The sequence below is a fragment of the Rhipicephalus sanguineus genome, chromosome 4 (genome assembly GCF_013339695.2).
Source record: "Rhipicephalus sanguineus isolate Rsan-2018 chromosome 4, BIME_Rsan_1.4, whole genome shotgun sequence".
Lineage (NCBI taxonomy): Eukaryota > Metazoa > Arthropoda > Arachnida > Ixodida > Ixodidae > Rhipicephalus > Rhipicephalus sanguineus.
In genome coordinates, this window is record NC_051179.1 from 63235581 (window position 1) to 63253324 (window position 17744).

The window sequence follows — 17744 nt, forward strand, 5'->3', positions numbered from 1 at the left end:
CTTGTCGTTGTTGGTGTATAGTAATACGGACTTAGCAGTTTAACCTAGAATTTCTCTCTAGCGTATTTCTCCAGCGACCGCGCACAAACCCGGACGTCTCGTGGATTGAACTTCTCGCTATATTGCTAATAGAAGCACATTTTAAAACTATTATTGTGTTTCGAGATGCTTTCGCATGTGCGAAAAATGCGAGGCTTATCAATGCTATGCGACGCCCTTCTTCGATCGCAGGTATCTCAACATCGACATGATCCGGCAGCTGATTGCAGTGCCTCCCTGGATCAACTGGCTGGTACGTACGTGTGCCGATGGTCCATGGAGAGCTACTATCTTCGCTGTATTTGCGCATGTGGTTAAATAATGTCGATCTGCCCTGAATAACATTTACCGCAATGCTTTACTGTTCAGCGGCGAAACTAACTTCGAAGGGCCCCTAAACCACACAGAGGTCGAAATTTAGTTGTGGTGGTGCAGTTGTGCACGAGTCTTCAACGAACACGCAACCGCGTAAATTTTTCGAAACCCCGTTTGGTGATCCAAAAGAGGCCCTTGCTAGTGTCGCTCTTTCCTTCGCTATGCTCCGTTCGTCAGCTCGTCTCTCCTCCTGGTCTGCGTACCTGCGAGCAAATAAACACGTTCTTTTTGTGGATGACATAACTAGATGGAAATGATGACGTCACGGCCAACGCTAGGGATTACCGAAAGGCCCGGAGAAGAGACGAGATTGTTTCTTGGAAAAATGGCGCGCCCGCGGCTCGTAGCGCTGCCGTGTTTTGCATTGTTGACCGTGACGGTATTCTGAACTCGATGCGCGCGTTTACTTGAAATATTAAATAAAATTATCTGAGGTGGTTTAGGGGCCCTTTAAAATCTTCATATACTGTTGTGAGCGCGCTTCTTTTGTAATCGCGATATGCTTCAGCAGTGTGATTTTCAGCGCAGTTGGTGCACTATGACAGTGTGAACGTTCCAGCAGTTTATGTCGCCAGCACACAGAAAATAAACGCACAGGGCAAAGGCTGACCGCAATACTGTCTGCACTTTTCACCGCATAACAGAACGGCACTGCAACTAAGGCTGCTTTAGAAATACGCCAATCGGGCAGCGCATATAAATGAGGTGGATCACCACAGTGCTTTCGAAGTTCAACAACGCAGACTGATGGAAGCTAGTTGGTAACTGGATATCATGAGTTTTAGCGCAATGAAACGACGCAGCACGACGGAAAACATGAGCACACAGCACTTACTCGTGGTTTATATCCTGTCTCTTTCGTGCTGCGTCGTTTCTTTGTGCTCAAATCTCAAGATGCAGTATATTCATGAAGACATTCTAAAAACTATAAGGCTATAACATTTAGGTCGTTCCATGTGAGCTGCGATTTAATGGAGCTGAAACTAACACTAGCGGAAGTGAAAGGCAAGGGGGAAAATGCGACAGCGATATCCGCCTGCACGCACGCACACGCACGCTCACGCACACACGCACACACACACGTGCGGCGTACCTATAGTAAAGGTGAAGGTTTCCGCCCTCTTCAACCGCACTTTTATGACAACAGTGTTTTTTGTGTCCCAAATACGAGCGAGTATCACCTTCCCAATCGCCAGCTTACATTCGCTTCTCGGCAGAGACCAAAACCGTGCTGCAAGGAAAGCCAAAGTGCGGACGCCCTCCGACTCATATATTTATTTACGTCTACCTCGAATTTTCGCTCACAGCCAACGCTGCTTTTTCGCCAGCAACCAAAGACGCCGCCGCCGGCACCGACACCGAAATATCTGCGAAACGAGCTCTTTAACGCTATTGCATTAAAATATGTCGCTCGTGCACGAGATAATTTTAGATGGTAGTTATACTTCATACCGCAAGGAAACGCCTCGGTGAGCTTGTATGAAATATCTTTCACTCTCACGACACGCCGGCTCGCGACACTCCGGGCAAACTCGGTGCGGTGGCTGCGCGGACCATCTCCGTCGGTGGGCGTGGTTTTGGCGGCGGCTGTTCCTCGGCGCATGCGCGGCTAGGCGAGGTTAAATCCAGGTGGTGCGCAGCTGGGGCTTGGTTGTTGCTAGGCAACGGCGCCGAGGGTTTTTTGTGGTCGGACGGACGTTTTACCTTGAGCTTTAACAGCTTCGCTGTTTAAAGAGTAATGAATGACAAAGGTGAGTTAGGGAACTGGGTATATACAGTCCCGTCAAGTTGGCGCAGTATATACGCACCGTGTCACCTGGGGTCGACAGCGATTCGATGGTACTTAGCAGCAAAAACAACAAGACCACTTGACTACAAGGTTTGGGGATTAGAGCTGAGACAACCGTAACTGAAGAAAGAGGCCACCGTCCTACGGCTTGCATACAACTGATTGATAATTATGATTATTATGATTGTCGTGATGATGGTGATGATGACCTGTGTATTAAGATACAATGCCTCTTGTGTGCATCCACACAATTCAACACGCCGCAAAACTTTTTCGTGATCATTTCTTTCTTGGGATTTAGCACGGTGGCATGACAATATCAGAACTATACTTCAACTTCTCAGCGCACGCCGTTACGCGCGATGAGACGTTGATGATGAGAAGGTGATAGAATATATATACTGAATCGAAGCCCCCCATGGGGGCCTCCTTGCGCAGAAGTCTGTGCTGAAGAGCGGTAGCGGCGGCGACGACTTCGGCTGCGAGGGCCTCGCCGACCGGAGCGAGGGGGGAGAGTACTCGTTCGAGGTGAGCCTCCGCGAGCGCGTCATCGAGGTGTTCGAGCACCCCCGCTACGACCTGGTCCAGTGCTCGGTTACCCTCAGCGCGGCCGCCTGTCTCGGCGGAGTCCTGTTACTGCCCATGTACGGACACCGCCTGGGACTAGTAGCCATCGAACTGCAGGCCGCCTACCTGGCCGCATTCGTCACGGAGATGTCCGTCATGGTGAGAAGCTGTCGTTAGCATCGGCAGAGATATTCATTCGTATAGAGATAGTGAGGTAGCCCTATGCGACCCTGACGTCGTGATTACGCAATACTTGGTGTGCAGACAGGCTTCATTTCTGTAAACGAGGATACCGTTGACGTCACATGCACGCAGGCGCGCTTGGCCAGGATATTAAGGAAACGTTTACTGCAAGTCTTCGTTGAGCCACTTTCTTCTCACAAAAGATTACCGCCCAAGCGCTCCGTACAGTGGTTCGCTAAAGTCTCTCTCAACTGTTGGTTACGTCTGTTCATAAATCGTAATTGGTGCTTGCCGCCCGTGCATTCCTTTTTTTCATTTTTAGTCGACCACTTGTGAGCAGTGGGGCTTGCCCAATTCCTACGGTACATACGCGCTAGGAGTTTTGCATACATACAGCCAAGCTGTCTGTGCCCCTCTTCGGCGTTGTGCCAAGTGTCTGTGCCTAACCTGTGGCCTCCTCGGCATTGTCGTCTTCATCGTCGTCGTCGTAGTAGTAGTAGTAGTAGCAGTAGTAGTAGTAGCAGTAGTGGCACTAGAAGTAGTAGTAGTCGTAGTAGTAGCAGTAGTAGCAGTAGTGGTAGTAGTAGTAGTAGTAGTAGTAGTAGTAGTAGTAGTAGTAGTAGTAGTAGTAGTAGTAGGCGTCGCGCAGGTCACGTGACCAGAGGGGGAAGTGAATAAAGAAATAAAACGAAATGATATGATGCCGATGATGATGCTGATGATGGTCACGCTCCAGCTCCAGATGATGATTATTATGCGAAATGATGATAATGCTCGAAATAATTAGCATGATAATGATGATGAAGATGCACATGATCTCGCTAGCCAAAATTTGTTTTCTCGCTTTTTTTTTCTCCCTTTACGACGGTGATAATCTCGGTGCCAAGTGAATAACACGTGCCTATCGAGTCCAGCTAGTTAGTGGCAGGCAACAGTATGCAGTTAGCCATTTGACTACACGGCTGGGGCAGGTCTACAAACGGAATCGATTGTTCTCGATGGGTATCTCACCACGACAGAATAGCGCTTTTAAGTGCATAAGAATTTTTATGCCGACTCAACGAGAAAGCTGTCCGTCCGCCTGTCACATAAGACGAATCACTTTAAATAAATAATGGAATAAACGGGCATGGGTCCCTTACTCATTCGCCTAGGTCGACCCGAAGGCGAAAGCCATGCGGTGTGGCTATTTTACCGTGCACTTTATACCGAAGTCCACAGTTTGCTAATACAACTTTCAGTAATTAACCTTCAATATCAACTTCCAGTGTTAATGTTTGATTAATTACCTTACTACTAACCTAATTTGCTTTGATTATCATCATATATGAGCACATTCATGCTTCCACTCGCTATTGTATGGTTCTCGCTCCCCTAGACGTCAATATAAGGCCTAGTCGCACGAACGTCGATCTTTTTATGCACAAAGGAAAGTTTATTGAACCGGTACACGCAAGCGCTAGAGACGCTTATAAACTAAATACTTATAAATTGCGTCAGTGTAACTTACACAAGCGCTAGGCCGCAATCTTATGCAGAATGCAGTAATACACTGTACGCTACCAAGCAACTATACAACAACAAACATGTTAACTAAAGCATCTTACTTCTCAAGGAGATGGGGACTTCAAGCGGCCGGCGCCGCTCCGCGGAGGCTTTCCGTCGGACGCCTGCTGCTCCAGGGAGTCGCCCTCTTTATCTCCTTCTCTATCACCCCGGTTTCATGCTTTCGCAAAGACGAAGTGTTTGCAGTTAGCGGAAGGTTACGGCCTATAAGAAACCACACCGTGACACAAGCGCTAACGTTAAACAACGAAGTTTTATTTCTGGGGTTGGTCATACGTATGCGCACAGAAAAACACGTGACATCGAGACCAGGGTGTATGAACCATGTCCCCACGCTCAGAAACCATATGTCTTATTACCTACGCCGGGCTAAGCATCCACGCTTGCAGTAGGTGAATATATCCGTGCCATACGATTATGTTGTAGCAGCAGTACAAAGCAAATTTAAAAGGGGGCAACTTTGTAAGAAAACATTGCCGAAATATTTCGTTATAGTGAAGTAAAAGCCATCTCAAGGACAACTTATAATGCCCACATGGAAGCATTGCACGCATCGAGAAAATTTCCTGACATTGCGCAAATTTAATGCCAAAGCATGCATTAAATGAAGGCCGCAACGCAGAGCAAGCGCCGGAAATAAAAATTTGGAGCACTTCCCTTACCAGGAAAACGGGGACAAGCGAAGCTTGGCGTGCGCGTGCTTGACGCACTATTTTTCTTCCTTTCTTTGGTTCTTTCTTTCGTTCTATCGCATTTGCTAGGCTCCCTCCTAACGTTTTTTTTTCCTTGCGCTATGCCGGGAATTGGACCCTCACCCACGAGGGGCGTACTCTTAGAGAAGAGCCGAAGAAGACGACCCACTAGAAGGCGCTCGAGAGGACGACCCATTACAGAATTCGAACGCTTCGCTACAAATTGTAAATTCGGTGCTCGACCACATGCGCTAAAATTTCGCCAGCTTGTTTGTGAGCGCAGAAGGATTAACACAGATTATAACGGAAAATTGGGTGTCATTGCCCTTTCAACAATTTATAAGGGTACTATACGGCCCCTCCCCGGATTTTGCCAAGTGACTGCTCTGGGGGGCCTGTTTCGTCCACCGACGTGGCCAACTAGGATTGGCGGGGAAGAAAAACCTTGGCGAGTAGCCCGCAGATTTTCTACACTCTTCTCCCTGTGTTTCGCCAAGTATTTCAAATCAGTACTCTTTTAAGCGCTACACAACGTTTTGAGAGGTGTAGCCTTGAACTTTAAGCACCTTCCTTTTATCTGAAAACGTAAAAAGATGTTTTCCTTAGCCTGACGCAACCTAAACAAACGCTTTCCGTTTCGGTGTTAGTGACTGATAAACGAAGTGACTGCAAGTTTCTTGGGGTACAACCGGTACAACGCGTGCCGCTATTGTTCGCAATCTTGAAAGGTTTGACACGGAAAGACCTTGCGTATTTACGAATAATAACTCAGTACAAACAAGCCTTTGCTAATTTTCGACAAAAACTTATGTCCTTGATTAAAAAAGAAGTCTTGTACTTTATATAAAAACAGGTATACTCGCAGTTCAGATAGTTAGATCAAAAGAAAACTTAGAGAGAAACCTCGTTTCACTTCTGGGTCTGAAGAAAAAGAGTTCTACTAAGGAATCCAATTGAAATCGGCTCCAGCTGCAGTGTCCGTCTGACGTAACGTTTTCATGTTAAGGGACAGTCCCATACAGCACCCCCATAATCGCGTACTTGGTGCTTCATACTCGATTACAACCGAAGAAAAAATCACGCCATATCCCCGAAGTGAACGATGATTGAGGAGCTGGCTCGGAGAAGATCGGGAAAATCCGTGAATCTTCCGTATAAGTCCTCGACCATCATATGAAGACGTGACACACATTGTTATATATACATATATACACAATGTTTTATTAATTTACAATTTTGATGAACTATATACACAATTTACAATTATATACACATTGATGAAGTATACATACAAGAAATATCTAAGAGCGTCTGAGTCTCCATTGTCGACACTTTGCAGACGCAACGCTCCTAACGTTCTTTCAATTTGAAAACTGCCCTCGAGACGCGCACGACAAAGTGGCCCTAAAAATAGCTGTCCGACGCTCGCCTGGCTGTCGACCGCGTTCCCCGCTCGCCCTGTGAGAATTAACGGCCAGGCTAGAGGAAAGAGACGAAGTGCGTAGCGTTCCTCTTCGCGTTCCACGACGCTTTGAATGGACGGATGCAGGTTACGGCGCGGGACTTCTCCCCAGCTTAAGAACCTGGTGAGCCAACTCCTAAAAAATTCGGGAAGTTTGCATTAAGTCGCGCAAACCTTGGTTGGCAGAGCGAACCACGGGCCCGTCGCGGCTCGTACTCCCCGTCGGCCGACACGTCTAGCTTCGAGATGCGCGGCTTCCTCCTCGGGAGCACGCACTTTCTTAGGACGCCCCATGGCTATGGTGGCTAGACCTGTCTCGGCACGATCGGGAGCAGCCAGGCTCTGCACTGTATATAAAACGGAGGCTGCGCGCGATGTTTCCGTCGGTGGGCGGGGCTTAGCTACCGCGCATGCGCGGCTTGGCCAGGTGGTGCGGTGTGTGGTCGCGATACTTGCTTCCTCTTTCTTTCCATCTTATTTTTTAACATGAAAGTGTTCTATGCAGGTGTCCACCAAGACTTCACTGACGCAATTCCGTCACGGATATGACGTTGGTAAAATGACACTAACTGATGAGAAACAAAAAACTATAAGAAAATGTTCCGCTACTGGGATTCTAACCCACGACCTGCCATAAGACGTTATGCGCGGCGTCTCCATCGGTTGCTATGCGCGGCGGCTTTCATCGCAGGGCGCTTGCGGTGCTCCACAGTTGCTAGGCAACGGCGCGGCGAGTTTTTTGCAACATCACTGCTGTCTTTATGGTTTGACTAACAGCTTCGCTGTTAAAAATTGTGAGCTCCGCCCACACAATGACGGCGCGCCCACCCTTCGCCGGTAGACGTACTACAATGCCTAATGTATATTCTAGGCTCTATAGTCGTGCTATCTGGTTTCCACTCGAACCGTATCTTTTCACGGCTAATGTAAATACTACGGCTAATGTAAAATTCCCGTGTCGGTATCGTTGGTTGTGAGTTGTCCGTGAGAGAAATTTGGAGATATGTGCAAATAAATAAAATAGAAATGTTCGGTTTGAGTGGGAATCGAACCCAGGACCTCTGTATGGCAAGCAGATGTTCTACCACAGAGCCTACACTGTTTAGAAAAAAACAAAACAAAAAAAAACACTATACGAATGCTATGTGGTGCGAGGAGTGTCCTTAGGTCATGTAATATTGCGTGGCAGAAACGTAGAATCGCGCCAGGCGTCAAAACATGTGAATTGCGGAAGGAGTGGGTGTCTTAAAGGTCCTCCCATTACAAAGCGCTCAGACATATTTAATCATCAGCAGCAGCAAAAACATCAACAAAGCAAGCAGATGCGTAGGTTCGCGTGTCACCTTACGGGCGCGTTGTGGGTGCTTCGCAAATTCGCAAAAGGAAGAATTGGGGTGTAGTGGGCTCTTCGCAACTGTGCCTGCAGTAGACATTCTCGGATAGTTTTACACGGCCGATGCTGCTTTCGTTGCGGCACGCTTGAGGTGTCCAGAGAGAAGCGAAGCGAGTCTAGCGATTGAGAAGGCGATGCGAACGGGGCCCGATTACGCTATCGCGTTCTGCTCTTGGGGCGAAACTCAAGCGTCCTCCAAATTTTGTAGTAAACTCTACGGTTAAGGCCATCCCTGGAACAGGGGCGTAGCCAGAAATTTTTTTCGGGGGGGGGGGGGGTTCAACCACACTTTATGTATGTTCGTGCGTGCGCTTGTATGTGTGCGTGCTTATATATGCAAGCAAAATTGAAAAATTTCGGGGGGGGTTTGAACCCCCCCAACCCCCCCCCCCCCCGCTTGGCTACGCCCCTGCCCTGGAACGTTGTTGTTGAGCGGCGCTTTTATCCGCTTTCCAGCATCCGTCGGCTTCTGGAGCGGCCCACCGAAAGACGCATCTCCTAAAAAGGTCTTATATTCCGTCACCGAATCTTTCTACAAATACTTCAGAGAAAATGTTCCCTCTTACATTTGCTTTTTATCGCCGGTACAGCACAACTCGTATGGTTAAGACATACCCACCATCTGCGAGCGTTTGGTGCTTAGCCCAGTGTGCAAAACACTCCTCGTCACGCGTACAGCCGTAGCCTATAACAACCCACCACTGCTAACAATATTTGTTTTCTTTTATACATTTATGTTACGTGACAGAGGAACGAATGGACACACACTGCATGTTTCTCGTTGAGTCGGCATAGAAATGCTTAGGCCAGTGGTTCTCAGTCATGGATGTTTCTGGGACGCTTTGTGGATCGATGGAAGTGAGAGGGACCCCTTCAAGGGAAAGAAAAGAGGGGTAGGTCGGTCGTAAATCAATACAACATGCAGTGTGAAATAGGTGCCGTTGTTTTCTCCCTGGTAAAGGATGGTCGAGCTAAAAGTGCCCCGCCAATTCGATCTCAAGAGCTTGGTAAAGTAAGTTCTGTGGTCTGCAGTCACATTCAAACTTTTTCCAGCAATGTTTGCTCTTCAAATATGCAAGCCTAGAAAAGTATGCTCGCGTGCGTATGTTGTAGAAAGCTGCAACAAAAGCTTTACAACCATCTCTTGGAGAAGGGGAAACATAAGTCAGCTCTGCCGCGATCCAATTTTCTTATGCGGTGAAGCATACCAGAAAAGTTTTTTTTCGTTTTTTTTTTTTTCGAGGATGGGTTTCGCGGACCCGCGTTTGAGAGCCACTGGCTTAGGTGTTTAAAACGTTAGTGGTGGTAGATATGCAATCTGTACGGGCCTACGCCCACAAGCCGTGCGTCTTATCCACGGGGCTAAACACCAATGTTTGCGGGAAAAAAATCTGAACCGTATGTTGTATGGGCGGAACTAAACCAAGACGCTGACAAAGGCAAGAGAGAAGTCGAGGGACGTCATATCCGGTGCCGCCCGACAACAACGTTCCAGTGAAGGCCGCAACACGAAACAAGCGCGGGGAATACAGACGTGTGATACCATGGACGTCATCAGGAACATACAGAAAACTGTACTCGCCTCTGCTTCGTCGTCTCGTTCTGATACAACTCAACATCTCGGTGTTGCATCCGCGCTTTTCCGTTTCACAATTATTTCACAACGTTTATCGTTGTTACACCAAATACAGCGCATACGCATTAATAATATCCTCCCAGACGAGTTCTTCTGTAGCTCAGCTCAGTTTGAGCATGAAGGAAAGAGACAATTGCAAGGAAGGAAATGGCAGGCAACAGGATGAGCGCTAATCCTGTTGCCTGTCATTTCTTTCTTTGCCACTGTCTCTTTCCTTCATGCTCAAAACGACATTATAATGCACCATAGAATATTAATTGTTGGGGCTTAACGTCCCAAAACCACGATATGGTTATGAGAGACGCCGTAGTGGAGGGCTCCGGACGTGCACCTAGATCTAATGATAATGCACCAACTTGTCCAATCTGCAGCACTTGTCAGAAAGGAGGTTCTGCGTGCAACTTTTTACAGTGACAGCTACATTAAGAATATCCCCTTTGCCCTTACCCCCGTGAGGAGTATAGCAGGCTAGACACATGCTCTCCAGGCCGAGCTCTCCTCCTCTCTCTTCACTGAACATTATCTTCTTCTTACATTCACAATACATGGCGACGATAGGCATGCGCACAAGGGGAGGGGGATATTTACACGCGCCTTTCCTAACGTGTGATTGTCTCGGCCCCGCGAACGTATCCCTCGTCCAGCTAAACCAGCAGCTATCACGAACACTGAACAAAACAGGATTCCTACTTGTCAGTGTGCGCGGTCTTCGTCGAGGATAGCTCGCGTTCACCTACAGCGAGTTCGTGTCATAGCTCAGTCACGGGACCTGTATTCACAAAAATTCGGGAGCCGTTTCCCTACGGGCAAAATGGGGGCAAGCGAAGCTTGGCGTGTGCGTGCCTGAACTTCTTTCTTTCTTTCTTTCTTTCTTTCTTTCTTTCTTTCTTTCTTTCTTTCTTTCTTTCTTTCTTTCTTTCTTTCTTTCTTTCTTTCTTTCTTCTTTCTTTCTTTCTTTCTTTCTTCTTCCTTTCTTCCTTTCTTTCTTTCTTCCTTTCTTTCTTTTCTTCCTTTCCTTCTTTTCTTCCTTTCTTTCTTCCTTCCTTTCTTTCTTTCTTCTTTCCTTTCTTTCTTTCTTTCTTCCTTTCTTTTCTTCCTTTCTTTCTTTCTTTCTTTCTTTCTTCCTTTCTTCCTTTCTTTCTTCCTTCCTTTCTTCCTTTCTCTCTTCCTTTCTTTCTTTCTTTCTTTCTTTTCTTCCTTTCTTTCTTCCTTTCTTTCTTTTCTTTCTTTTTTTCTTCCTTTCTTCCTTTCTTTCTTCCTTCTTTCTTTCTTTTTTTTTTCTTCCTTTCTTTCTCTCATTTGTTTCTTTCTTTCCTTGTTCTTCTTTTCGTCCTTGCTTCTTCCTTCCTTTCTTTCTTTCTTTCTTCCTTGCTTTCTTCCTTTCTTTCTTCCTTCCTTTCTTTCTTTCTCTCTTCCTTTCTTTCTTTCTTCCTTTCTTTCTTTTCTATCTTTCTTCCTTTCTTTCTTTCTTTCTTTCTTTCTTTCTTCCTTTCTTTCTTTTCTTCCTTTCTTTCTTTTCTTCCTTTCTTTCTTCCTTCCTTTCTTTCTTTCTTTCTTCCTTTCTTTCTTCCTTCCTTTCTTTCTTTCTCTCTTCCTTTCTTTCTTTCTTCCTTTCTTTCTTTTCTATCTTTCTTCCTTTCTTTCTTTCTTTTCTTCTTTCTTTCTATCGCATTGCGCAATGCTCCCTCCTGACTGTTCCCTAGCTTCCTCCATGCCGGGAATTGGACCTTCATCCACGTGCTAGGCAGCGCAACGCTTCAGTTGCTACAGGCAACCACGAAGATCATGCGTTCCTATCCAGACAACAATTAAATGTGGCAACGTGAAATGACAAGCCACCTCGATGGAAGATCAGATTACCATATCAGAAACGGGTGAACGCCGACAAGCCCATGATCGAGAGAGCATCAGTTATTTGAAAACGGCGCATATACAAAATACGCACGTGAACGGCGCACCATCTAGGGCCGCATTTCTGTGCGCTCGCTGGCGCCCGGGTTTTTCGCGTACGGCTCCGCCACTAAAATGTGCGAGTTATAAAAGCTTCGCTTAAAAGCATTTCATGCTAGAATTCTTCGAAAGGTTCAGCCAGTCTTGATGTGGGACATATATGCCATTAGTGGCGCCGGTCAGCCAATGGCAATGTCAAAGAGACGCTTACGAATGTAAAGCTTTGTAGTTCGGCACCGGGTCCGTATACCCTTGGAGATCGGTATGCACTAAGCAGAAGTCCAGACTGCCTTCTCTGTAGAGCCACAGGCTTTGAACACGTCCTCAGCGAAGCCTGCGCCACGCGACGGGAAAGGCAGCGTACGTATGCCGCGATGTGCTGCGCCGCTGAACGAACAGTCAAGGACGCGGCACCTCCTCAAATGAGACCAGAGAGCGCGGATGAATCGAACAAGATACATGTCTGACCCCAATGTTGCGAACCCGGACAAAAAGGATTAATAATGTCAAGCATGTTCTGGGAATAACTATTAGGTCTCCAAAGGTCTCACCAAATGTACTAGGAAAAGAAATTGAGACAATTTATAGAGTACTAAGTTACCTACAGTGGGGCAGCGGTAGGCTGTTCAAATACCAAAGAAAGTCAGTTTTTCGGTTCAGCTTAAAAACAATACCACACTCTAATCTGTTTGTATAGTTGTATCTCAACTACCGTCGCAGGTATGCTGGCCGATCATTCTGTTATCCGCGCCGCAAAAAGGACTAACAGTGCCTGAAAAACATCAGCGTAAAAATATATTTGGCAACGAGTGTCATTCCTTTATTAAAACAAACATCTCTGTACGTTCTTTTGCGGTGTTTGCCTTTTGATGCATATGCGTGATCGGCCTCGCTAGAGAACTGCAGTTCAATTTCACAGTATGTGTCCAGGATCAGCCCATGCACTCCTATACGGCCTCCTCAAATCGCCGTTCTGTGACCGGATAAACGACTGTCCAAATATATATTAGATTACACGTCCCCTGATTTTACAATGCTAATGTCACGGCTACTCACTCACAAGTGTCTCCACGGACGCACACGGCCCACCAGCGCAATACGTACGCGTCGGTGTACTGCAACGATTTGCGCAATTTTTCTAGAGCGAAAGCTGTGCTACGCCATGTCTTCCAAGGTCATTCATCGCGTCGCAATGTCCTCTAGTCGCCGGAGCGCAAGTGTGGCAGGCTTGACGTCACATCACGTGACCCGCTGGGAATAGCTAAGCGTTGAAGCTGCGATCGCTCGGAGCCTCGCCGCTGTGGTACCACGTGACCAGGCGAAGGCTTTACGGCTGCTTCGCCGGCGCTTGGTTTCTCAAGCTCGCCATGGATGGCGCACCGGCTTGGAGGTCTGCATACGTGCGCTTCAGCGCAAGCGACACGCTGAATCCAACCATTGAGCAGGTATATCTAGACGGCAAGCTGCGAAATCTCAAGCTAAGGCAAGGTTACCTGCTGAAGCACCGGAGCAAAGGGAGGCTAGGTTACCGCGTTATAGAAAAGCTTATACCAAGCACGGAAGCGTGCCAATATCGAGGCTGCTGCGGCCGCCGCCGTCATTCATTAACACGAACAACAACAAGGAGAGGATGCCAACTTTAATGAAACACTGTGTGCATAGCCTTCGGAAAATCAAGCCAAACGTATATCTTTCACTCATGATGGTTTACAAGAGTTCAACTTCGGCCACTTAATTTTTTTCTATACCGTACACGCTAAGCTCGACAAGAATTTATATTTAGGCAAGATAATCGCTTCATAACAGTCTGGATATATCGAATTCGAGGCGTCCGCTGCAAGCGCCATAAAGCTGTTTGCATGCAGCGAATCAGCGTTCATATGAAATATTTTATTTGCTTTCTTCTTTATTTTCTTTCCTTTCTCTTTTTTTTGTGCTCTTTTTTCTTCACCCTATGCGGTATACGCACAGCACAACATTCTGTGCCGACATTGATGGCAGTTGACCGCAGTAGCCAACCACAGCCGACCGCAATCGTGCGGATTGAGGCCGGCATTCTTGAAAAGGAGTTTCATGAGCCAAATTACAGCGTATACTGTGCTCATGGATTGCTTTTGTTTCTTGTGTATTTATTTTTTTTCAGTAAACGAATTCCTTCTTTGCTTCTTTTCTTCACGCGCAGAATGTTTAAAGGGCCCCTGACACCAAAATCAAAACCTCGAGCTGTTTGTGCTCTTTGATTGTCCTGTATACGTGAGCACATCTGGCCGATTAGTAGTGGCGAACGTTACCTTTGAGGTACTTTAATTTGGTTGCATGAGTGCTCATTTGAGTTGGCAGCACCTCGCGACATCACTAATATGACGTAGATGACGGCCCCGTGTGGCGTTCCACAAGAAAAGCGAGTATTGTCGACGTCGCATAAGACTCGTGGGGCGCCCGACGAGGGCTTTTGTTTATCGCCCCTTTCTTCTCTTGTCGGGCGGCTCTCAAGGTGGTTTTGGCTGCTTACGCCAGGAATGCTTTTCTTTTTTCTAAGTGGCCACGCTCTTAACAGGTTTAACTCATAACGAAGCACCCACATCGTTTCATTCTTTTCCTCACGCTGGGCCCCGATTTGAAAACTGCGCTGTCAACGTCACCAAAGCTTGAGCGCACGTGGTCCTAGATGCTCCCTCGCTGTGGAGCGCTAATTCTTCACAATTTTAGGCGGGCGTTTCGAAGTGACGCTAAAATTGGTCACAGTTTAACGCTAGCATTAATTGTACGATCGATGCGTTAGAGCATTTACTATTCGATTTCGCATTACCAGAAACAAGGCTACAAATTACAGTAAAAAAGTCAGAAACAAAACTTTCACTGTCAGGGGCCCTGTAAGTTCCTTATAGACTAATCTGCGTATATCGAAATCCCTGACATATCCAACTATTCTTAGCACATATATAAGGTTGATCGATATGAGGGGTTTCTATAAACATTATAATTATTTGCATTGCACCCCGTGTCGCAGGTGTTCGTTTACGGCCAGCGCTTCGTGCGCATCGAGCAGTACAATCTGCGGGACTTGCTGCTGGTCGTGCTGTGTAGCGGACTGTTCGGTCTCCAGCTGCTGCTAAAGATTGTCGACCGAAGCCTGAGTGACGGCGTCGTAGGCTTGACGCTGGCGACGCTCTTTCTGTGCGCCATGCTCGTGCGTCTCGTGCACTTGACGCAGTACGGGGAGGTACGACCTTGCGCTTATCGCGATGGCGGTAATTTAGGGCACTGGAATACGCAGAGGTCGCATGAAATATTGATGTATCCTGGCATAAGAACCGCTTTGGGGAACTTTGCATCAGCATACGCGCTAGCACATTTATGAGTTGGTGGTGCAGGTTTGGATCTATGCTATAGCTCGTCGACTGTGGCTTCTCGAAGCTTCACGCGAAATCAGGCGGACGGAATGTAGGTCATGCAACGGGTACGGAACGCTAATAGAGCGGGACTGGTAAAAATACGCAAACAGCATGCGTAATACTGTACGAATCGAGAACTGAAGGGTGAGGCGCGAAAATAAGCACGGGCGGGTTTTAGAGGAAGTCACTTGCTTTAGGAGTTTATAAACATATATTATGTTACACGTACTATATACTGCCATGGGACAGGGATGTTCAGTACGGTCCAATATTAAACGGAACACTCAAATAAGCACCTTTCATATTGCTGGCCCCCTAAATGGATGTGCACGTGGAAACTTGGCTCGTGCACGGCACTAGTCTGTCAAAAGGAGTCGTAACTGTCAACCACCAGTAGTCGTATGCAAATCTAAGCCACGATGCTTTTCCAAGAGAGTTAAATCTAGACATATACTTCACGCAAGTGTTCCCTTTAACAGTGAACCCGTCTGTACACACACAGCACAGGACAAGTGCCTGTGTTTTACTATACTGACTGCACTTGATTTTGCACCGTCTACTGCTATTAGCGTTGCGTAAGCTTTGCGCAGAATGCCTTGTCAAGCACACTATATTATACTACATCAACTATAGTCCAACAAGAAACACACCTTCACTGCACGACACAATGAATCACACGAATTTCAGGTTGAGTTCTGTCATATTCCTAATCCATCAGGAAGGGTGTCTGAATTAGGTATACCCCTGGCGCAGAAAGATGAGAAATGTATTGCCTCATAATCTCTTATACATTGCATCCGTTGGAAGCTGTCCACACCACCTGGAGAAATTGTGACGACGCCGTGTAACGTGGTTGACCTCCATGTTTCTAGGATAACAAAGCTTCGCTTATTTTCTATACTTGCTTCCAGCCAGTCTCCCTTATTGAAGCGGGCTGCATGGGCTCACTATATGCCGAGTTGACGAAGCAGGTACTGTACGTGCGCTTCGTCTGCGCCGACGTCCGTGCAGGAGCTGTTAGAGTGGGCGATCAGCCTGGTCCACCAGTACATGGACTCGATCATCTACGCGGCCTACGAGACCGGCCTGGCTCTGATCAAGGGCGAGGAGGACGTGCGAGAGAACATCTGGAAGACGGTCGACGAGTTCATGGCCGACCAGATACGCTGTCACGCGGGGGAGAACCGCCTCGAGGTGCGTGCATGCACTTCCTTAGTGCACTGTGAGAACAACACGACGCACCTGGTAGCCGAAACCGGTACCTGCAAATACAAATGCAAATAAGCTTTATTGGGTTCGCAGTTATACACTGCAGACCTGTCTCATCGATATAATAATAATGTGACGAAACGGTTAACGCGACCTTTATTAGGCCCCGAAGGCACGGTGAAGCGACCACACCCGAGGCACAGATCTCACAACCAAGCAGCTTTCCCACCACCGATGAAGACGACGAACACCCATGATGATGAACATGCATGAAGAGAGTAGATGTGTCTAATGAACGCCCACAATAATAATAATAATAATAATAATAATAATAATAATAATAATAATAATAATAAATAATAATAATAATAAGAAGAAGAAGAAGAAGAAGAAGAAGAAGAAAGAAGAAAAACAACAACAAACAACAACAACAACAACAATCTTACCGCGCATCGTTTAGAGAGGCAGTTTTCCCAGTCTGCTCAACAGATTATGATGCATGAACACGTTGGATTAAAAGTATTTTCAGGGGTGTCGTTCAGAGCGAACGCTGATTGGCTAAGCCGGTTGGCTGGCCTCCTGTTCCCCGCCCCGAATACCGCAGCCCCTCTTTCTTTCGTACACTCCATCAATCATCACGTCACGTACATAAATTCAGTAAAGTTGATAATAGGGCTGATATCAGTTCATAAATAGTAAGAGGATGGCAGCGAACGAGGACAGAGAGCAGGAGTCCTAGCTCTCTCTGCTCCCTCCTAACAAGGTAGCCGTCGTCCTAGCTGGTATACATGTGCACCTGTGCTAACCACCCAGCGGTATACGTCATCAATGACTGCAGCGGGCATATCGCTTGTGGTGCAGCTTCTTCGGCAAGTGGTGGAGGTACACAGCAAGTATCCGGGCGTGGCTGTGGCCTTCAAGAGCCGACAGGCCTGCCAGAGCATTCTGAACGACGTGCGACGACACATCGATGAACTCCTGCACAACGGCGCCATGGACACCGCCGAACATCGCAAGATGATCACGGTACTACTCACATAACAGCCACATAACTAGGACGTGACGAACTTGCCTGCTTGCTATAGGTGGTCTGATGTGTACCTTATTCGAGCTTGTTTTGGAATTAGTTGGTTCATACTAGTGTGCATGCAGGTTTGAAAAGCGCCCATATTGACAACTAATTGCAAGTAGATGCAACACAGGCATTAATCCACAGTTCCTATAGCTATAGGATAGTTCCAAATGTCAGGTAATTCGGCATACCCGAAGCTGTCTCTAACAAATCTAAACTAACATTTGTTATGCGTTTGCTGTATGCACCGACTAAACGTCACCAGTCAAAGCAAGAAACAAGGATGAAATTATTCCTTACTTTTTAAACCAAACCGCGAGTATTATATATGAAGTAATTTTCATCTGCCTTGAAGAGTTTCTCGGATTCACTATAACAATGTAGCTCTCGAAGTGCGCAACATACGATGTATATTC

General features: G+C 46.9%; 1 protein-coding gene across 1 annotated transcript in view; it reads left to right on the forward strand.

Annotated features, from left to right (window-relative positions):
* Window positions 1–17297, forward strand: part of LOC119391248 (uncharacterized) — a 108389-nt gene extending 91092 nt beyond the window's left edge. The window contains exons 12-16 of the mRNA XM_049415213.1: window positions 232–292; window positions 2642–2929; window positions 14663–14875; window positions 16059–16241; window positions 17118–17297. Of these exons, the coding sequence (XP_049271170.1) occupies window positions 232–292; window positions 2642–2929; window positions 14663–14875; window positions 16059–16241; window positions 17118–17297 (925 nt within the window). The remainder of the gene's footprint in view (window positions 1–231; window positions 293–2641; window positions 2930–14662; window positions 14876–16058; window positions 16242–17117) is intronic.
* Window positions 17298–17744: the final 447 nt, after the last annotated feature.